Consider the following 21,408-nt stretch of genomic DNA (forward strand, 5'->3'; position numbering starts at 1 on the left):
GGGTAGGTGACTTGCCTGAGGTCACACAGATCTGGAGTGGCTGGGGTGGGATCAGAACCCAAGCTGCGTGTGGTGTGGACATGCAACCCAAGGTGCGTGTGGTGGTCCTTCCTTCAGAAGGACTTATGATTCCTGGGGGCTGTGTGTTTAACCAGTGGCCTCGTGTGGGTGGAGGGCATCTGTTTGGAGTTCTCAGACCAGGAAAGGCTCCCTGTGACCATCTTGTCTGGCGCCCTTTATACAGACGGGGACACTGAGGCCCAGAGGGGGCTGGCCAGTGTCCCCTTCACCCAGCACACTCTGCCCTTTGGTCTCTGCTCCCTGGCCTGGAGAAGAGGTAGAGGAAGGAGATGGGGGGGACACCTCGGGGACTCAGCCCGTAGCTCTGAGCCCCCCACATGCACCACAGGCCATGAGCACCCCCAGGAGGAAGTGGTCTGGTTGGGAGTGGCTGGGCCGCTAGACTTAGGGGGGGGTCGCTGGGAGGGCGAGGGCAGTTGGACATTATGGTTCAGGGCCATTCCCGCTCTGTTCCTTCTGAGCTGGATGGTCTTGGGCAAGTCACTCAGCCTTGCTGGGCCTCAGTTTCCTTATCTATAAGATGGGATGGCCACGGCACCTGCCCCCAGGGTTGATGGTGTGGGAGAAGCCGTGGATATGGTATGTGCTGACTGGGTGGGCTGAGGGGCAGTCTCAGGCACGTGTCTCCAGGCAGCAGCCACTCCTGGGGTGCTTGGAAGCCCACCTGGCCCCACCCACACACAACACACAGTCCAGCGGGGACAGTCTGGGGGACCCAGTTTGTGGAAAGAGGCAACCAGGCCTCGGGCGCCCCCAGCTCCCCACCTGGGCCCGGGGTCTGTCCGGGGGGCAGAACTGCGGGTCGGGCAGTTCTCAGAGCCTGTGCAGCAGTAGGTGCTCATGCGAGCCTGAGTGACGGCCAGGCCCCTTCTCCCGGGCGCATCCCTATCAACCTATTGACCGCTTGCTGTGGTTCTTCAGGGTGGGGGTGGCACCGCGCCCACTTTATAGTTGAGGACACTGGGGCTGGAAGAGGCAGAAGGAGCTACAGCATGGACCCCAGGGGCCTGAACCCGGAGCCCGGGCCCCCAGAGTGTGGGAAAGAGGAAGCAGAGAGAAAGGGATGTCCGCCGGAGGCCTGGTGGTTTCCTCTCCGAGGCAGGAGGAAGAGGAGGAAGAGGAGGAGGGCAGGGCAGGAAGCGGCCAGGCGGGAGGGGGCAGCCTCCTTTTGGCTCGGACAGACCTGGGTTTGAGTCCTGCCCCTGCCTCCTCTGAGCTGTGTGACCTTGGGAAGGGCCCTGTGCCCACCCCACCCCCCGTGCCTCAGTTTCCTCAGATACTTCCTAAAACTAGCTGAGGGCTGGCCCCCACCTGTGGGGGTTCAGAGGGGTTAACTGAGCTTCCGCCTGTGCGGCACTCAAGTGCGCCCAGCACACCGTCATTGTTCATCAAAGCTTAGCTGCTGTGGTTATTGTCATTATTACTATTCTTATGATTTTGTTTGTTTTGAGAGAGCATGAGTGGGAGAGGGGCAGAGAGAGGGAGAGAGAGTATCCCAAGCAGGTTCCACGATGTCAGTGCAGAGCCTGACGTGGGGCTCAATCTGAGGCACCGTGAGATCGTGACCTGAGCTGAAATCAAGGGTTGGATGCTTAACTGACGGGGTCACCCAGGCGCCCCTGTTGTCATTATTTTTATTAGTTGTTTGCAACACAATAGGCACCGCATCTGACACACCCCGTGGAATCACCACAAATGCTGTGAGGGGGGACAATGACGAAGCCATCTCATAGATGAGGAAACTGAGGCACAGAGAGGAAGAAAGGCTTTCCTAAGGCCACACAGCTGGGAAGAGGAAGAGCCAGGAACAGCACCTGTTGTGGGCCTGCCCTCAGCCCCCAGACAGGTGGAGAAACCACCCACCCTCCACTGACAGCCCAAAAGATCTTCTTGGGCCAGGCAGAGCCCCCGTGTCCCTATGGGGAGACAGCTGGGAGTTTTAGAGGCCGGTGGCGCCCCAGTCCTCCCACTTCCCAGGACGACCAGAGGCAGAAGGCTCCCACGGTGAGAATGGGGTTCCTGTCCTGTTCTGCCTTGAGCTGCTTTGCGAACCTGGGCTGGTCCCCACCCCTCTCTTGAGCTGTGAAATAAATGGGCAGCAAAGGGGCTTGATCTGGGACTGGTGGGGGAGGGAAGGAAGGGGTGGTGGTGAGCAGGGTTCCTGTGGGGGCCCCAAATGCACACGCAGATGCCCCCTATCTGCCCCTTACTGGGGTTCTGTGTAAGATCACTTTTGAAAAGTAGTCTGCCACTCAGAAGAAACCCCTGGCCTTATTGAAACTGTGGGCAGATGATATCGGCATGCTTCTTTTCAGCTCAAATTCTATGAATCCACACACTAGAAAGTGCCCCCGAATCCAGCGGTGTGTGTGTGGGGGGGGGACTGACGTTGACTTATTCTCACCCCTTACTCCCAGCACTTTTGGGGGTGCTTCCACTGCCCTTCCTGCTCCCCAGGGCCTGTTTGCTTTCTCCAGCTTCTTGAAAGTGGGCCTTCTGTTTTCGTTTGAGGGATAGGGTGTTGGGACAAGACTGTCATCGTAGTCTGGGCTGTGAGCTTGGTAGCCAGGCAGAAGGGCAGGTAGACAGGTTTAGGTTCAGATCTGGGCTCTCGTGTCCTTGGTACGCGACTGTGGGTTGAGAGCCTCAGTTTTCCATTCTGGGAAATGGAATGTCAGTACTTGGCATTGCTGGGTGACTGAGTCAAAAGCAGGCTCGGCAAAGGCATGATATGTTTTCATCCAAGAGGTGGAAGAAGCAGCTTCCTGGGTAGGAAGTTGTCACATCCCAGAGGTGGGTCCCCAGGTGCCCTCCTGAGGATGGGCATCGGCCTGTACTGGGCAGCAGCTGACAGCCCCAGCAAGCTAGTCAGGCCGCTGCTGGAAATCCCCCACCCGCTTCTTTGTGAATGGAAAAGGAAACCAAAATGCACAAAAAGAGATCTCTGCATTCTGAGCGGCTGGCCGTCAGTGGTGATGGTGGGGTGGGGAGTAGCTTCCTCCCCGAAGGCAGGAGGGGCCGACTCAGCTTCCTTTTTGGGGCCCCACACCCCTTTTTCCTATCTCCCCTCCCTAACAGAAGAGGCCACTGTTTTGCTCAGGCCATGGACTCCCCTGACATCTCAGGCTCCGGAACCAGTGGGTGACGGCGTACGTGGGGGACGATTGAAGCAGCACCCGCCACCTGGCCTCTGGATCCTCCCTCACTTGTGGCCCATGCCCGGGTCCTCCCATTACCTGCCTGGCTTGAATTCTGACTATGGGGGGCGGGGGGTTGTCTGAGGTCCACAACAGCAACGGACAGAGAAACCTCACTCCAGGGAACGGTGTGGAACTGAGGGGCCCTGCTCTGTTTCATCTGAAATCTTCATGTCATCTAGGAAACTAATGCACCGAGGGCCTCCACATTTGAGCTCCTAATTTCTGGTGTTGTTTTCTAATAATAAAGCCCATGGTAGAAACCATAGAGTGGTAACTGAAAACCACTCCCCATCCTGCTCTGAGACAACCAGCATTTCCATTTTGGTAGAAGTCTCTGTGACCTTTGTTCTTGCATTGCTTTTCTGACTTCTCCCCCAAATTGCAATTCCTTCAGCATTCAGCCATTCTGCATTCGACGCTTACCTCTGGAGCCCCTTCCGGGTGCCAGGCATGTGAGAAATATAGACAGAAACCTTCGGACAAAAGCCCAGCCCTTGTGAGGCTGACACTCTTCATTCTGCTTTGTTACCTGCTTTTCTTCTGCTTAGTATTTTTCTGAAATATTTTTCAAGAATGTCTTTTTCATACTGGCTGTGCAATATTTCATTTACACAGAGAGGCTGTGATGTATTTATTGAGACTCCTAATTCAGTCATTTCTAACTTCCCCGCTCTAATGCACAACTGTCGGACATCTTGTACGTAAATCTTGGTACCCATCTCTGATTGTTTCCTCAGGCTCAATTCCTAGAAAGGGAAGTGCTGAGTCGAAGGCTTTAAGAGTGCCTCTACAGGCTCGCTCGCTCTCTCTCTCTCTCTTCGCTCGCTCTCTCTCTTCGCTCTCTCTCTTCGCTCGCTCTCTCCGCTCGCTCTCTCTCTTCACTCGCTCTCTCTCTCTCTTCGCTCGCTCTCTCTCTGAGGTTTACTGAGATACAACTTACAAGTATGTGAAATGAACTATTTAAAGAGTACAGTGGCTTTTAGTATGTTTACAGAGTTGTGCAACCACCACCATGATTTGCTTTTAGAACATTTTCATCATCTCAGAAGGAGACCTTGTACCCATTAGCAGTCCCCCCCTTCCATCCTCCCCGCCCTCAGCCCTGGGCAACCACAGATTTGCTTTCTGTCTCTATGGATTTGCCTGTTCAATGCTTTTCAAATAAATGGAATCAGAGAATATGCTGTCTTCTGTGACCAGCCTGAAAGAAGCTGCTTGGCATAATTTCACTTAGCGCCATGTTTTCAAGGTTGATCCACGTCCTAGCAGGTGTTAGGACTCCATTCCTTTCTATGGCAAAGTAATATTCTATTACGTGGGTAGATGATATTTCATTTATCCATCCATCAGTGAATGGATGTTAAGGTGCTTCCACTTTTTGGCGGTTGTGAACAATCACGCATATGTTTTAATGTGGACATAATGTTCTCATTTCTCTTGGGTATCTATCTAGGAGTGGAATTTCTGGGTTATGTGATAATTCTGTGCTTAACGTTTTATTGCCAGACTGCTTTCCATGGCGGCTGCACCATTTCATGTTCCCCCCGGCAAGGGCTCCCACTTCTCCACATGCTCACCAGCTCTTGTCTGTCTTTTTGCTTGTAACCATCCTAGTGGGAAGAGGTATCTCATATGGTTTTGATTTGCATTTCCCTGTTGGCCAATGATGCTGAGCATTTTCTTCATGTGCTTACTAGCGATTTCTAATGCTTCTGACTGATCCTTTTCAAACAGCCTTCCAGAAAGGTTATACCCATTTATCTTCTTATTGCCAGAGGTGCCAACACTGGTTATTATTTTTAAAACCTTTGCCAACTTCTAGAGGGGAAGTTGTTATCTTTCCTTTCTGATTACCGTGGAACTGACCATTTCTTTGTTTGTTTGGTTTTATTTTGTTTTTAGTTTAATTTTTTTTTAACATTTATTTATTATCGAGAGACACAGAGAGACAGAGCATGAGCATGGGACGGGCAGAGAAGAGGGGGAGACACAGAATCGAAAGCAGGCTCCAGGCTCTGAGCTGTCAGCACAGAGCCCAACGGGGGGCTCGAACTCACAAGCCACGAGATCATGACCTGAGTCGAAGTCAGATGCTTAACCGACTGAGCCACCCAGGCGCTCCTGACCATTCCTCTTTCTAAAAACGATTGAGCTATAAGTCACATGACATCTATGTTAAAGTGCAGTCCATTGGTTTGCACACACCATCACCACTAATATCAGAACATCTCCATCATCCTAGAAAGAAACTACCTATTTAGCAGTCAGTCTCAGTTCCTGTCCTCACCCTCCCTAGCCGCTGGCAACCACTAGTCTCCTTTGTGTCCTATGGATTTTGAACTGTTTCTCTTACATTTCTTGCTCATATACATTTTTCTGTGGCTTACAAGCCATTTACAGCAATGTCTGCCTTTTTCTTATTGATTTGCAAGAACTTTTTACATGGATATTAGCTGTCTCATGTTGCAAATATTTCCCTGGTTTGCCATTTGACTTTTGAATTTCAATCCTCAGGTTCTTCATCTCTGGAGGTTTTTAAGTCTACAGGGATCTTTTCCCTTACAGCCTTGTTCTTTGTCTTTTCTGCTTAAGGGGCTTCCCACCCTGAATCAGATAAATACTTGGGTTCTCTTCCAGTTTTGTCTTGGTTTTCTTTTTCACTTTTAATTATTTAATCCATCTGGTTTTTATTCTTTGTGGCTGGTGTGATTTCCTGTTGTTTTTCGGTGTCTGGGAGATGCTGCGTGTGAAGGCGTATCACATAGAAAGCACTTGCTGAACGCTGGCTAGGGGTAATGCCACCAGGCCCTGTCCCGTCACGCTCACAAGGGTGGGGGTGGGGTGGGGGTAGCTCCCAGCGTGGTGGCGGCTGCAGCTGTGACCCGGCCTGCTTCTGGCTCCCGCCCTTGTTTCCGGCAGCTCCTGGGCTCGGAGCCCTCCTGGCGCCCCAGAGGCCCACGCTTTCACCTCTCCTGAATCATCATTCTTAGAAGGCGGACGGTGGGTCTCGCTGGGTGACCGGGGTCGAGCGCCCCTCTCCTCCGGTGTGCTCCTCCACCCGGGCCCACGACAGAGGCTGCTTCTTAACCACGGCTTTTCCCACCCAGCCGGCATGGCGGACACGGGGCTCTGGCTGCAGCTGAAGCCTGTGACACCGGGATGAGGGGCTTCCCCCGACTGCTCCGACTTCACAGCAGGGCAGGCGGCTGCGGCCACCTCATCTAAGCCCCGGGGAGGGGGCTGGCCAGCTCCAGGACCCCTGGCCCCATGACACCTGCAGTGATCACCTGCAGTCTCCAGTGGGCCCATCAGCTTTCTTCGGGGCTCGTCCCCACAGTCTGCAGAGCACGCCCTCCGGGGAAGCAGGAAGGCCCAGCTGGGCAGTGTCTACTTTGATGGCACACCTGGACACGTGATGTGACCTCTTGAAGCTATGGCTTCCCCTTCTGTCTTGACCACAGCCCGGCACTCAAGGCTTGGGGTGTCCCTGGGGACCGAGGTGGAGCAAGCAGCACTGTGAGGGCAGGGCGTAGCCTGGGGCAAGGTGTGGATGGGGACAGAGTGCATGGGCCTTGGGGCTCTGAGCCCATATGGGGGCAGGGAGGATTCCTGGCCAGGACTCTGGGAGCAGGATGTGGTTGTTCAAGGTGTGGGCTCATGGCAGCTGGTCTGCAGCAGAGGGGGGGATGGGAAGGGGTCTGGCTGGGCCCCAATGACCCTGCTCAGGACCGTCTCTGGGCCTGCTGAGTGCTCCCAGACTGAGATGCCACTTCCGTCTGCAAGAATGTTCCAGGCCACCCAGGACATAAGTTGAATTGATTGAAGCTGGTTGCCAACCATCCTGTGACGTCCACCGACTCTTCACAGTGGCTCAGCTCCAGGGTATGGACAGTTGTTTATCCTAATCTGCCACCCTGAGAGCCAAGGGTTTTGGCTAGGATGGTGCCCTATGTGGAGGGCACAACTTGAGTACAGATGTGGAAGGGAGAAAGCCCGGAGGTGTCAGCATGTAGCCCAGCTGCTAAGGGTGGGGGGCCCTGGCTCCCTCCATTCCCATCCCTGCAAGGCCCTGTCCCAGGTGGTGTCGGGTGTGGTGACTTTTGTGACCTTAACGGGGGCCGGGGGGGGGGGGGGGCAAGATCAGCTGATCAAGGTGCCGACGGTTTCACTTGTTCACTTATACCCACGAGCCGGTGCAGGGCATGCGGAACTTCCAAGGGTGGTTCCTCTTAAGCCATGCCCCCCCTAAACTTGGGTGTGGTCCCCCCATGGGCCGACCTCGCAGTGGAAGTTCACCCCCATCCTCACAGATGGTTGGTTCATCCGTGCTTGGCCACTCTTCGTGAACCAGGGCACCCGCATCTCAGGAGGGGATCCAGTGAGTGTCAGGGGGATCCCACACTGGTTCTGTGTGTTGGGGGTGCTGCCTCCTTCTGAATGGGATCTCCATGTCTGGGTGTTTGTCTCTGTCATGGGAGGTTGCTCTAGCATCTAAGAGGAGCTTTGTGTCCCTGTCATTGTGATTCTGTATAAGGGGTTGTCTCCATCTCTCTCAGAGGGGGCTCTGTGACTGTCACTGTGAATGTGGCATGTGGGGGGGGACCCTTATTGGGGTTGAAGGGGAACTCATTCCGGGTGGGGCTTTAGACAGGCCCCCATCTCCTATCTCAGCATCGTTGGCCAATTATCCACACTATAGGGGCTCCTTAGGGCCTGTGAGGGTCTCAGAGTGGGGGAAGGGGAGGGCAGGTGATGGGGACTCTGTTCTTATAAACAGGATTCTTACATTTGAGGGTCTTGTGTCACCAGAGGCTTTCTGGGGCTCGGGGGGGGGGGTGTCTCTGTTTCTGGCACTGGGGCAGGGATCCTGCTTGCCAGGTAAGGGGGGAAGCTGACTTGATCCATGTGGCTTTTCCAGAAGCTTCTCCCATCCCTTTCCTGTTTCTCCTGAGAGAGGGCATAAGACACAGGGGGCAGACCAAGTCGGGCAGTCTGGCTCAGTGAACTGGGTGAGTCTGGGGGACTCCTGTGTACTCAGGCCACAAGCAGGGCCACTTACAGAAGCCCTGGTGGGTGGGTTCCATTTTCACCCCCATTTTACAGATGAGGAAGCAAAAACACAGGGAAGTGATTTATCCTGGTTCACCCGAGAAGTGGCTGAAGCAGGCATGGGAATGCCTTTGGGGTGGGGGGGGGTTGGGGCCCAAGGAAGGAAGTGACCTTCCAACATTTGTTCAGCCCCTGGAACTGGCTCATTGCCTTCAGTTTGCCCCCAAAGGAGCCAGGGAACAAGGGGTGTGAGATAACTCACCACACCCCACATGTGCCTCCGCGCCCCCGCATCTGAGGGCTGGGGCCCCAGGTGCCCACCCAGCTACTCAAGTCCCTCATCTGACAAACCCACTCCAAGCCCCTCCTCTGGGTCAGACCCGGTGCTGGGCCCCAGCTCAGAACAAGGTTTGGTGCCCTGTCCCCGCCCCCAGAGGAACTCCCAGTCAGATGGTGGGGGCAGCTGCCTCATCAGGAAGTCATGGCCAGGCCTGATAAGACCCGTGCTGAGGGAGAGGCACAGGAATCGCACTAACCACGACTTAGTGACCAGAGAAAGTTCCTTGGAGGAGGGGAGGCTTTCTCTGCCGAGGCCACAGTTTGGATCAGGCATCATGTTGCACATGCAGAGGGAGAACACAGGGGCTGGGAAGAACCGTCTGGATGGAGGTGGGCTCTGGGGCTAGACAGACAAGGGTCTGAGCCCCAGCTCTACACAGCTCCTCCTGAGGTCAGGGTCAAGTTCGTTTTGCCCCTCAGGCCCTCCACTTCTCCATCTGTAACTGGGGGGTTACAGTGCTGAGGTGGGGTGTCGCGTCTTCCTTTCGGCCAGTCCTCTGCCCCTGCCAGCTGCAGCCCTGGGAGGCCCAGCTCCTGTCCCCAACTGTCTGCGTGTCCTCCAACCTCACTGCCTTGAAGTACCCGTCACTCCTGCACAGTCCCCCGGTTCCCAGCACTCAGCGATCCCTGGCAAATAAAAGGCCAGTGAGGAGTACTTGTGGGAAAGAAACTGAGCACCTACATTCTGCCTCACTGTGCTCGGTGCTGGGGATGCCTCGTGAACAAAACCAAGTCCCCACGAAGCCTGTTTCACAGGTTGACAAATGCAGGGAAGGGAAGAAAGGGGGCTATGTGGTTGTGACCGTGTATTTAAACACTGTGGTCAGGAAGGGGCTTCCTGAGGTGGCAGTAAGGTTTGTGGGCCCATGGGGGACTGTCTCTCAGAGGAAGCAGCAGGTGCAGTGTGCTTGGTACACGTAAGGTACACGTAAGAACGGTCACAGCCAGGGCGGCACTAGGACAGGACAATACACAAGGTTGGGAAAGTCACAAGGACTAGGTGGTGCAGGGCCTCGTAGGCAATGGTGAGGACTTGGGCCCCTCATCCTCTAGCGGGGCGCCCCGTGTGCACCTCCTCTGCCCCCAGCATTGGCCATTCTGTCTCTATGGGATGGACAGAGCCCAGTGCCTGGGAAGGAGGGACGGAGAGGGGAGGTGGGCGTGGCCTTCCCACCCAGCACTCCTCTCAGGCGCCAGTGGGTTTCAGATCCACCTCGGGCTCCTGTTAAAATGCAGACCTCAGGTTTCTTTCCAGAGGTCACAGGCCAGCTGGCTGTAATGCACCCTTTGTGTCATGACCAGTAGCCCTGGAAGGTTTTCTTAGCCTTGGCACTGCCTTTGTGAAGTGGGGGACGGGACACCAGCCTCACGGGTGGCCATAGGAGCACAGAAGGCCCCCATCACTGTTCCTCATGCAGACTGATGGCCCAGAGCTCGGTGGCAAGGGTCTTCTCCTGAGAGTATCACCATACCTAATGTTAAGGATTATCCTTTACAATGACCTTCCTACCTCCGTTCTTCAGTACGATGCTCTTTTCTGCGAAACTGGGAAAAAAATTTCAATGGCGGTGGCTTATTAATTAGTCCAGAGGCCACTGGTGGACAGCCTGGGCCCTAAGGCCTGGCACATAATACATGCTCACTAAAGGCGGGGGGGGGGGGGGGAGGGTGGGGGGGAGGCTGCCAGCATCATTTCTAGCCACAGCCAACTCCCCTGCCATCTTACGGATTTGGCTGTACCTTCTGGCCTCGGAGTGTTGGCTCTTGCCATTCTCTTAGCCTCCAATGCCTTTCCTTCCACCTTCTCCACTCTGTGGTGTTCAGCAAACATCTACAGCCACCTATTCTGGGCCCTGCTGAAGACAAAGATGGAAAAGGAGAGAGACCCTCCTGAGCTCACAGTGTGTAAGTGGGGAGATAGCTGTGTGAGCCAAATGCAGGCAGACACGGGGAGTAACAAGGAGGAAAGCTTCCTCAGGGAGGGGCCTTTTGGCTTCTGAGCAGATTGAATCTTTCTAAGGCCTGTGCTCATCCCTCAGGACCTTTCCCTACCCAGTGGAAGCACCTCTGCACACATTCTATCACCAGATTCTCATGGGAGATTAGTGGCATTGTTAGGTCTTACAAGTGTGAGGACAGGCTGGACAGGTACCATCTGTCCACAGAGAACAAGGCAGAGTTGAGATTCAGGGCCAAGACTAATTCCCAAGCCCTAGGATGAGAAGGTTGCTAGCTTCTGAGTAGGACACTGGGTGGCTGAAGTCAGGGGAACACTTGGGTTCGACAGATTTCTCTGTGCTGGCACCGCTCAGAGCCTTAAGTGGACTGTGCATGGGATTCTCCATGCACAAGAGGCTGCCCTCTCTTGGAGATCCCTCTTTGCACTGGCTGTCAGGTAGCTCAGAGATCTGTAAGAAGTGGAACTCTGTGTTCTAGCAGTTGTCTCCTTCCCAGTTGAGACCCCTATAACCAGACTTAAAATTGGGTGGGGGGGAGGAATAAAACTGGGCCTTTTCTTTTTTTGGTATTTAGACTGGTGTTTTGATACCTATCGATAAGACTCAAATGAACATTTTTCCACAGTGATGTCTCATCCTTTGTTCATCTAGGCAACACCTACTCAGGCTCTGGGCAGGAAGTGGGTGGGGGGCGGCCCAGCCATCTCTGACCAGGATCTGGAATTTGCTCTGAGTCTTTACGTTTTCAAGCCCTTATCCAAGACCACCTCCCATCCTCCCTCTTCCTGGGAGGTAAACGTCCCCACGTTACTAAGGAGGAAACTGAGCTGTGGTTAGTGCCATGCCCAAGATTCCAGAGGGACTAAGTGGAGCCAGGACTTGTCTAGCCACCTCGAGCTGAGCTCCAGGCCAGAGATGCTGCCTAGAGGGCACCAGTGCTGTGGCCCAAGTACAAGGCTTGGACCTAGATCTTCCTGTCCCGTTCTGTCCTCTGTAGGAGAGGGGTGAGGGCCCTAAGTACTGGGAGAGAGAGAGGAGGCTGCCAGGGGACTGGTGTCGTCTGATGGATTCCAGATGGTGGGATGCCTCTCCTCAAGGCTTGCACTGGATGGAAGCTTCTCCAGTGGCCAGGTAGGATGCAGTAGATGGGATGAGGCCATTGTGAGGGCCTGTACTGCCCACACCACTGGGCCCTCCATGCCAGGCTCTTTGCTACTTGGCTGTGAGTTAGGTGCTGTCTCCCCTTACACCTTCCCGTGGAGGGGGGAGGTTAAGCGCTGTGCTGGCCCAGCTAGCAGGTATGTTTCTATCAAGGTATTCAGCGTGAACTCCCTGGAACTTCTGATCTTGCCATTTGCACATCTCTGCCTTAGAACAAGCCCAAACTGACCCCCACAGCCTCAAGAGTGCATGGAGACTTCTGGGGCACTGCTGTCACTACCTCAATGTGTGACACAAGTTCCATCAGCCTCTGTAGGTGCCCCTGTGCTCCCCCCCCCCCCCCCGGGGCCTTTGTGGTGAGGCCTCCTGGTGCCTGGGAGCTCAGCTATGCTCTCTTTGTAGCTGAGGGGAGGCCATGTTGTTTCTGTGGCCCTTCACTGTTTCCCCCACCGGTCTGTGTGGGTCCTTACCCTCTCCTTCATGTTGGTACCTGTCTCCTTTACTATAGTAGAAATTCTGTGTGAGTCAGGGACTGTGTAGTTCATTCCTGCTGAGAATGGGGGTACTGGCACCTGGAGTTCAGAGAGGGCTTGGGCCAGACCCTCTGCTGGGGTCTTGAACGAATGAATGGTGACAGGCCTCATTCAGGGCAGTTGTGGGGACACGGCGGAGTGGGGTACAGCCTGTTACCTTGGAAGACTCTAGAAGGGCCCAGCAATGCTGGTAGCCCCTGCCCCTTAGCACAGCAGGTCATGGGACAGTTTCCAGTGACAGTGTGAGGGAAAACAAGGCCTAGGGAGATAGGAAAGGTGTGGTTCCAATGGTCACTCCCAATCTGTCTAGGCAGATTTGAGCCCAAAAGTCCCACCAGTGGGGGCAAGGAAGCTCCTGGGTCAGTGGGAGTCGGGGAGGACAGGTAAACCCATATTGGTTGAGGCAAAAACGTCCATCGTACCCTCTAAAAGTCCAGGAGATGACAAACCTAGTGCCAGAATGGTGCAGCCTCATAGAGGCACTTGGAACTTTCTGCCTTGTTTTAATGTCCACTGAACAGACCAATTGTCCTCTGAGGGCTTACCTGCCCTCTGGCTCATTTATGTTCTTCAACTTTTAAAACAAACTCAGAGGTACTGGAGCAGCTCACTGTATTATCTGCATAATCACACTGAAATACATTTTATTTTAATACAAATTACATTCTCTTTTTCCTTTATCTTCATCAGGGCACTTACACAGGTAGGTCAGGTTACATATCAATTTCATTGCAGGATGGTAAGGAGCAGGTTACAAAGAGGTTCTGTAAGGTTGAAAGAATGCCAGGTGTTATCTCCAGGTCCTGGGCCCCTTGGAGGGGAAGGTGTAGTCCTGTAACACTGTAACACTACAGGCTTTATCTACCTTGGGCGACCTCAGACCCCAGTCTAGAAATCGAACAGCTCTTTATCAGGCCATTTTTTTCGCTTCCAATAGCTCCCCCAGTCGCCACACCTACCAACTGTGCGAGAAGAGAGCTACTATTAAGTATCTCTGCTTTACGGGGGTGCCTGAGTGGCTCAGTCTGTGAAGCGTCCTACTCTTGATTTTGGCTCTTCATGATCTCACGGTTCATGAGACTGAGCTCCGTGTCAGACTCTGCTCTGACAGCATGGAGCCTGCTTGAGATTCTCTCTCCGCCTCCCCCACTTGCATGCCTGAAAATAAAAACTTAAGTCTAAGTATCTCTGCTTTACAGATGACAAAACTGGGGCGCCTGGTGGCTCAGTCGGTTAAGTGTCCAGCTGCAGCCCAGGTCACGATCTCACCGTTCGTGAGTTTGAGCCCCACGTCAGGCTCTGTGCTGACAGCTCAGTGTCTCCCTCACTCTCTGCCCCTCCCTGGCTCGTGCTCTCTCAAAAATAAACACCAAACAACAGCTGCCTGTCCAGGGTTATACAAGAGGAGGCAAGGACAGGACTGGATAGGACTGAACAGTAACACCTAGAAGGATAAGACAAGTATAAAGCCTAGATACAATCAGCTGTAGAAATGCCAGCCTTATGGTGGGGACAATGTCAGAGCTGATCTGTAGCTTTGCCTTTGAGCTTCCTAGCAGCCAAGGCAAAGAAAGAAATAGGTTATTCCCCTGGAGTCACAGTGGCCATTGGAAAGCTGCCAGCTTTGTGGATCCTGGGAGCTGGAACTTCCTCCCCAGTTGTGGGGGTGGGGCTATGTTGTGTTGACATGCGACTGCTTGTACCACAGTATCTGGAGCGGTGCAGCCATTTCAATCAAACTAACGCTCGGGTAGCTGCTAACACAGCCCCAGAGTTTGGGCTCAGCGCTCCATCCGGTTCTGTCTCATCACACTGCTCAACCAGAAAGGCAGCCACTGGTCCTTCTACATATGACTAGTGCTCCCAAGTCCTGCTCTGGGGCCATCCAGCTAGGGCTGTGGCCACAGGCCGGGTTTATTCTGCCCCATGCTCTCTCACTCGCCTCCAGCCTGGGCAGAGCCTCTGGCCTCTCCCCACCTCCAGACAGCACAATTTGGTACATCAGCGCTGGGGTTCAGATCCTGGCTCTGCCCCTCGCTCTGTGGCTCCAAGCGTGACAACTGGGCTGGCTGGGGCAGCTCTCCCACAGGCTGCCGGAGAAGAGTCAGGAAGAACCCGTGTCATCGTAGCCAGTGGGCAGATGGGAGCCAGCATCTGTGCAGCCAGGGCTGGCTGTGGGTGAGGAGGGGGAATCCTCGCTTTACCACTGCCTGCCAGGTCAGCAGTTCCTCAGCTGCTGGGAGAGTGCTGGCATGAAGGCCCCACATTCAGAGTGAAACCAGTGGCTTTGCTGGTTAATCTCAGCATTCACCCTGGGGCCAAGGCCCAGAGCAGAACCGAAAGGGAGACTAGGCCTGTTCCCCTCTTGGCCTGGCCTACTTCCTCCCAGTGATCCTGAGGGCCCAGAGCCAGTAGGGAGGCTTGGGGGCCAAGCAGAGCCAACTGCAAAAGGAGAAGGAAGGAAACAGCCTTGTACCTTACCCATTTTACACAAGGGAAATAGAGGCTCTAAGAGACTGGCTGTGAAAGCTGCCAGTCCTGGGCACTCTGGCACGCCCAGGGGCCATGTAGGTACTGCACAAGACTCCTGTGTTCCCCACATGTCATGGGCTCCCATCCCAGGCTGAGAAATTGGGGTGTGGGGGAAAACTTGAAAGATAAAAACATCCTGGCTGGCACTGGTCGCTTAGGGCTGGGATCGACTGAGCTGGCTCCCTCCTCCATAACATCAGTCTGACGATGCAGTCCACCACGGGTAAGCGTCAGGGGCTTGGCTCCTAGCGTTGTCACTCCCCCCAGACTGCTGGGGGTGGGCCTGGATTGGGAAAGAGCCCCAGTCTGGCCAATCCTCTCCTGCCAGGCTGCTCCTTGCCTCCTTGTTCACCAGCGCTCCAGTGGGTGGGGAGGGGCTGAAGGCAGGTGGCCTGGCCCTAAAGATACCATTCTTCTATCGGAGACTCCTGGTGCCTGCATGTCTGAAGCAGTCACACGCACGGCTGTGGGTATGGGCTCTTGCCCTGCTTTCTGAAAAGGTAACTTCTGCCTGAGATGCGGAGGTCGGATTCCCCTCAAAGCCACAGCACCAAAAACTAGCCTTTGGGCCTGCCTCGTTTCCATCTCTCTGCCTCTGCCCCATGCTGGCTTGCTCAGCCTGGTCACCTGGATGTCTCCTGGCCCCAGGGGAAGAGAAGAGGTACTGGAGGCAGGGGCCCAGTTGGGTTTTCCCACCAATTCCCCCATCATCTCTGCCTTCTTCCTTCGTTCTCATCTGCTTTTGGCCTGTGCTGGGAGCAGCCATTGATCATCTCGTGACCCTGGAAAAACAATCTCATCAGTCTGATCACAAAGGGGAGAGGAGGAGATGCTGGCTCCCTGGAAACAGGCATCTGCCAAGGTCAGCTCCTGCCAGGTTGAGTCAGAAAAGGTGCTCTTGGTGGCAAAGCAGTAGGGGACCACCTCCCATGCACTCTGAATCCCTGTGTATGCTGGAGGTCATGGGAGCCTCCTGGGCCCAAGGTTTTGTGTCAGTTTCCAGCTGGTTGTAACTGGGGCCAGATTAGGCTTTGCCTCTTTAGGCATGTTGGCAGAGGCCCCAAGAGCCTGTGGCTAAGCTACTCTGCTACCCCTCCCCCGGCCCCCACACCCTGTAGCCAAACCCACCCCTCCTTATCCTCAGATTTGAAGGCAGGCAGAGGTGGGAGTTTGAGGTTCTAGGCTGTATGCTGTGGACAGAGATTAAAACCGATCTACCCTCTTTCAGGCAAATGACTTCACCTCCAAGAAATTGTGTTTCTTAAGATGTGGTGACATCATGGGTTTCCTATGGCTGATGTTTGGTCAGAAGCCTGCACTAATGGGGAATTGACGCGGGGCAGAGGGGAGAAGCTAAAGGCAGGATGATCACCCAAGCCCCTGGCAGTCAGCACCACACAGGGAAATGTGACTTGGATCGGATGTCCTCGTGTCCACTCTCCAGGTCTGTTTTGATGTGACCTGGCTGGATTCGGTGCTCTTTGTTCCACCAGTGGAAGGGGAGACAGATGTCAGCAGGCAAACACATGTCACAGCTGGAGTGTCCACAGGCTCAGGTCAAGAGGGCATTGGCCCTCATCACACTTTGGTTTCTGTAGGTCGCAGTGTTTAGGGGGTGAAGTCAGTGTTTAAGAGGCTATGGGAGAAGGGCCCTCGGCAGGCTTCTGCAAACCAGGATGCTAGGCCTTTCCCCAGGCCTGGCATCATGAGTGCTCACTTGGCAAGCTAAGCCCCCGGGAAGACCACAGAAACACACAGAGGCCTGGGTGGGTGAAGGGCCGTGAGGGACAAACCTCAAGTGTCCGCCTTGGTCTCCTACCTAGAGTTCAAAGCCCAAGCTACAGGCAACCTGCTCCAATATCCAGGAGGTCCGGCGATGCACACGCCTCGAGATGCCAGACAACCTCTACACCTTTGTCCTGAAGGTGAGTGACAGCTTTCCACACCCGGGGCGGGGGGGGGGGGGGGGGGTGTCATACATACACACACCTGAGGCACCCACACACTCGCTGCTTTCCTCCCTACCAGGTGAAGGACCGGACCGACATCATCTTCGAGGTGGAGGACGAGCAGCAGCTGAATTCCTGGATGGCTGAGCTCCGGGAGTGCACAGGCCAAGGGTGAGGCCCCAGAACATAGGGCTCTACTCCTGGCACAGCCTTTCCTACTCCCCCGATCTACCCAGATCCTAACCTCAGCCTCTTCAGCAGGCTGGAGAGCACAGACCCAGAGACCCATATTCCCTCAGCCCTAGAGCCTGGCACGTCCAACTCTCCGCGGGGGAGCACAGATTCCCTGAACCAAGGTGAGTGGGTCTAGGCCTCTGTCCTCCATGTAAGTCAGAACCAGCTTTAGCCCAGGACATCAGGCACCCACAGGGGGCCATCATCCCCCATCTTGTCTACCAGGTGCTTCTCCTGGGGGGTTGCTGGACCCAACCTGTCAGAAAACAGATCACTTCCTGTCCTGCTACCCCTGGTTCCATGGCCCCATCTCCCGAGTGAAGGCAGCTCAGCTGGTTCAGCTGCAGGGTCCGGATGCTCATGGAGTGTTCCTGGTGCGGCAGAGTGAGACACGGCGCGGAGAGTATGTGCTCACGTTCAACTTCCAAGGCATAGCCAAGGTATGGGGCACGGCAGGCGGGCTGGTCCCCCTGCCCCCAGGTTGAAGGCCTGCAGCGGCCAGTGCCTGAGCCTACTGTACTCGCCCCCTGTAGCACCTGCGCCTGTCGCTGACCGAGCGGGGCCAGTGCCGAGTGCAGCACCTCCACTTCCCCTCTGTCGTGGACATGCTCCACCACTTCCAGCGCTCGCCCATCCCGCTTGAGTGCGGTGCTGCCTGTGACGTCCGCCTGTCCAGCTACGTGGTAGTCGTCTCCCAGCCACCAGGTGTGACCCTTGATAAAGGGGGTGGGCGGCAGAGGGTAAACGCTCGCTGCAAACCCAGAGCCACAGCGATGGTTTTGTGTTCTTTCGACATTTAGCCCCTCTGTCACGTTAAGACTGACAGCACCGGTCTCTCTCTTGGTCACTTGTCCCCCAGGTTCCTCCAGCACTGTCCTGTTCCCTTTCTCCCTCGCTCACTGGGATTCGGAGCTGGGCCTTCCCCATCTCAGTTCTTCTGGCTGTCCACGGGGGCTGGGCCCGGAGGGTCTCCCAGGCCGATCCTCTCCCCCAGAGCAGATATTCCACCTGGTGCCTTCACCTGAGGAACTGGCCAACAGCCTGCGGCACCTGGAGCCTGAACCCACCAGTCGAGCCCGGGACTCAGACTACGAAATGGACTCCTCCTCCCGGAGCCATCTCCGGGCCATAGACAACCAGTACACGCCTCTCTGACGGGCGGTGAGGAACCCTAGGCCTCACACGTGCTCCTGAGGAGCACAAGCAAGCGGAGATGTGAACTTGTGAATGTAACCTTCTTTCCTTCCTTCCAGAGAGAGATTTAAGGGACACTGTTAACTGCGCATTCCAGTTTGGATGTGACCCTTCTATTAGGCCTGTTGAAAGGCCTCCTATAAGTTTTAGTTTACAGATGTAGTTCTTGTTCGCAGAGGCCGCGAGCTCCCACCCTGGGTCCCTAGGACCGGTCCCCATCCCTCTTATAGGAGGTGGTGGGGTGAGGGCCAGATCTGGCAGGCCGAACCTTGGTTCTCTTTTTCACTGACACTGTCACAGCTGATGACAGACTTTCGGGGGGGAGGGGGGGGTGGGAGGGTCGTCAGGAAGCCCAAAACACTAACAAGCCCTGGATACGCCTACGGTTCACCCATCGTGGCCTCGGTCCACGTGGAGGCCTGCCACTCCCTGTGCCGTAGGTGAACGCATCGATCCTGCTCCGACTCAGCTTCGGGACAAAGCTCAAGGTTAAAATGATTTTAAACACTTTACCTCAGATTAACTTTTCAAAGGATTCAGGTTTCAAAACTAAACCATTGCTTATTTTGTTGCACTCTTTAATACTCATGCGATTTTGCAGTCTGAGACAGCTATGCAAACCCTACTTGACTTGTTCCCAGTCTGAGCCAGCATGCCTGGCTTCTGTGTCTTTTGCATCCTCAGGACAGTCACCTGCTGCTGAGTAGCCACTGTCCTTCCTAAATGTGGAGAAGTGAAGTACGTCACCCTTTCAGGGAAATTCAGGCAACTACTGAAACAGGGTGGCAAGGAGGAATTCTACCCTGGTGCCTTAACGAACAAAAAAACTGGATTCTGGTTTACAGTAGCTTTATGGTTAAACCAGTTTACCCAAGGGGTGATAAGGGGCGAGGGAGGAGCAAGCAAAAAGGGAGGAAGGGCTCCTGGCCCCTTTCTTCTAAAAAATCCTTCACCACCAGGGCTGGCTCGGACGCCCCCCCCCCCCCCCCAAGCATCTTTGGGCTTGTTCTTGAGTCAAAATGGGAACTAGGAAATCTGGTGCCACAACTAGTGAGAAATTCCTTTAACAGCCCACACTCAGTGTTCCGTTCCAGCTGCTCGCTGCTTCATTTGAGGAGGAATGTGTGTGCGTACACACTTGGGCGCACATCTCCAACAGCTGGGGGGTGGGGTCCTGCAGTTAAATCTCCATCTATACTTGCCTTTCACCAGGGATAGAATTCACAGGGGGGCTGGCTCCTCCCAGAACTTTCAGGCGGAGGCTCAGAAACAAGGGGGCAGTGACAGAGTGGAGCCAGCTGCTCTGGGTGCCAGCAGAGACATTTGACACAGTCACCAGGCTGGCTTCTAGGAAACTGAGAGTTTAGCACAACTTAACATTTATAGACACATCACTCAGAAACTAAATTTAAACCCTGGCCTACGACTAACTACTGCCTGCCTTATCTGGGGTGAGGGTTTGGTTTGCTCCCTCTAGCCATTCTCTGTGCTCCCAGAGGTCAGACTTCTGTTAAAAAAAAAAAAAATTGGGGGGGGGGGGGGAGGAAGCAGTCCCCTCTTCACCACTTTAAAAACGAATGCTCCTGAGTGTTTTCACAGATTGCAAAGCAGATCCATTCCTGATCCCAATCAGTGGTCTTTTTCTAAGGACACTTTTCTTTCCTTTTCTACACAAGGCATGTTTCGCTAAGTAATGAATGCTAAGTGAGGTGTGATCCAGAAAAGTAAAGCACTGTTCCTATTTCTCTTTTAAAAGAGAAAGCTCATTCTAGAAAGTCAATGCTGACAAGTCACTGGTACAGATTTTCCCCTTGTCTGCACAGGAAAGGGGCCAAGTAGCCAACAACCCAAGTTTTTCCCCTCCCTGTAGCCAGAAGTGTAAACATCTGGGATGTGAGCTCTTTAAGGTAGGGGCACTCACTCCTTAGCTTCTCACCATACAATTCTCAGGTTAATGCCAGGAGGCAAGCCAGGCACAGCCAACCAGCAGCTCTGACCCACTGGCTACAAAGGACAAGATCAGACTCCGTGACGGATAATTGGGAGTCACCCACCTCCAGACTGCTTCGGTGTAAAGTGTTCAAGGAAAACGTTTCCTTTTTAAACACGTCTGAGTTGCCAGGACAGCTCAAATACCTCCTGAAAAAAAAGCCCCCTCATGGCCTGGGAAGAAGTGACACTGGGCCAATGCCTTTACTTTCTGCTAGAGCAGGTTCAGCTCGAGGGAAAGGCTCCCTGGGCTTGATGCCTTCACAGCCAATGAGGCAATGTCCCCGCCAGCCCAGCGTGGTCACAGCATATCCCACCACCCTCCTCCTCCTCCTGGCCCCAGTGTGACCGCTGCTGGCAGCAAGGAACCAACAGCCCCTACCGGGAGCCCAGGCTCTGAGTGCCAAAAGGACGGTAAGCATCGTGACCCTCCAGTTATCTCCAATTACAAACAACAAGGACAGCCTGACTGCTCCCAGCACCATCACTCCATTCTTCCGTCTTGAATCAACTTTTACAAACTAATAGTCACCAGCACCAAAGAATTAAGTCAACTAACCTGCCTTGAATTTTAGACCAGCAATCCATATGGCTTTATCTGGTATAAATCTTCTGCCTTTGATCATTTCTGGACCGTGTAGGAAAAAGGAATAGCAATCATTAAAATCTTAGGCCAGAGAACACTATTTTTACATAACAGTTTCTTTAACCTAAAATCAAGGCCTTGAACTCTTCCCTAAGTGTTGCCGGGGATTCCTTCATGCTTTTAATTCAGGGCTACATCTCTTATCGCACATGTCATGTGAGCTCCAACATCTCCCACAGGCTAGAGGAACTTGATAGTATAGTATCCACTGCCTCTTAACAAGGACACATCTGACATCCAGCGTTTGCTTGGAATAAGCAGCACATTGTAATGACAGAGTAAATGGATCCATTCTGTATCATCATAAGCAGAAAGTATTTGGCAAATTTTTATGTATTGTTTATGTACTGTACAAGTAACTTATTCTTGAATCATGCAGATTTTGCTATAATGTACAAACTGCTACGCAGGAATTAAAACAAGTTTTCAGAATCTTGATTTGTTGCCACAATATTTAAAGCTCTATTATAACAGGACTGTGGTCTCTGCAAGATCCTTGCTCTGCTCAACTACTTGCTTTTCCCTTTGTCCTCCTCCCACAAA

General features: G+C 54.0%; 2 protein-coding genes across 8 annotated transcripts in view; one reads left to right on the forward strand and one right to left on the reverse strand.

The window, feature by feature from the left end:
* The window catches only part of SH2B3 (SH2B adaptor protein 3), a 38,557-nt gene extending 17,254 nt beyond the window's left edge, over window positions 1–21,303 (forward strand). The window contains exons 3-8 of one of the 3 annotated variants that reach the window (XM_047828043.1): window positions 16,677–16,778; window positions 16,882–16,973; window positions 17,061–17,158; window positions 17,262–17,476; window positions 17,570–17,741; window positions 17,896–21,303. In XM_047828043.1, coding sequence (XP_047683999.1) covers window positions 16,677–16,778; window positions 16,882–16,973; window positions 17,061–17,158; window positions 17,262–17,476; window positions 17,570–17,741; window positions 17,896–18,191 — 975 coding nt within the window. In that variant the 3' untranslated portion in view covers window positions 18,192–21,303. Of the gene's footprint in view, window positions 1–16,676; window positions 16,779–16,881; window positions 16,974–17,060; window positions 17,159–17,261; window positions 17,477–17,569 lie in introns of all 3 variants that reach the window. The other 2 variants (XM_047828044.1, XM_047828045.1) reach the window with 2 other exon arrangements.
* The window catches only part of ATXN2 (ataxin 2), a 127,774-nt gene continuing 119,298 nt past the window's right edge, over window positions 12,933–21,408 (reverse strand). For 2 of the 5 annotated variants that reach the window (XR_007145848.1, XR_007145846.1), the window contains 2 exons: window positions 20,779–20,847; window positions 12,933–13,085 (listed from right to left, as the gene is read on the reverse strand). Coding sequence is in view for 1 of the 5 variants with exons in the window: in XM_047828038.1 (XP_047683994.1) it covers window positions 20,842–20,847 (6 nt within the window). In the remaining 4 variants the exon portion in view is untranslated. Of the gene's footprint in view, window positions 13,086–13,570; window positions 15,636–19,144; window positions 20,848–21,408 lie in introns of those variants that run through there. The other 3 variants (XR_007145845.1, XM_047828038.1, XR_007145847.1) reach the window with 2 other exon arrangements.

The sequence above is a fragment of the Prionailurus viverrinus genome, chromosome D3, assembly GCF_022837055.1.
Source record: "Prionailurus viverrinus isolate Anna chromosome D3, UM_Priviv_1.0, whole genome shotgun sequence".
NCBI classification, from domain to species: Eukaryota; Metazoa; Chordata; class Mammalia; order Carnivora; family Felidae; genus Prionailurus; species Prionailurus viverrinus.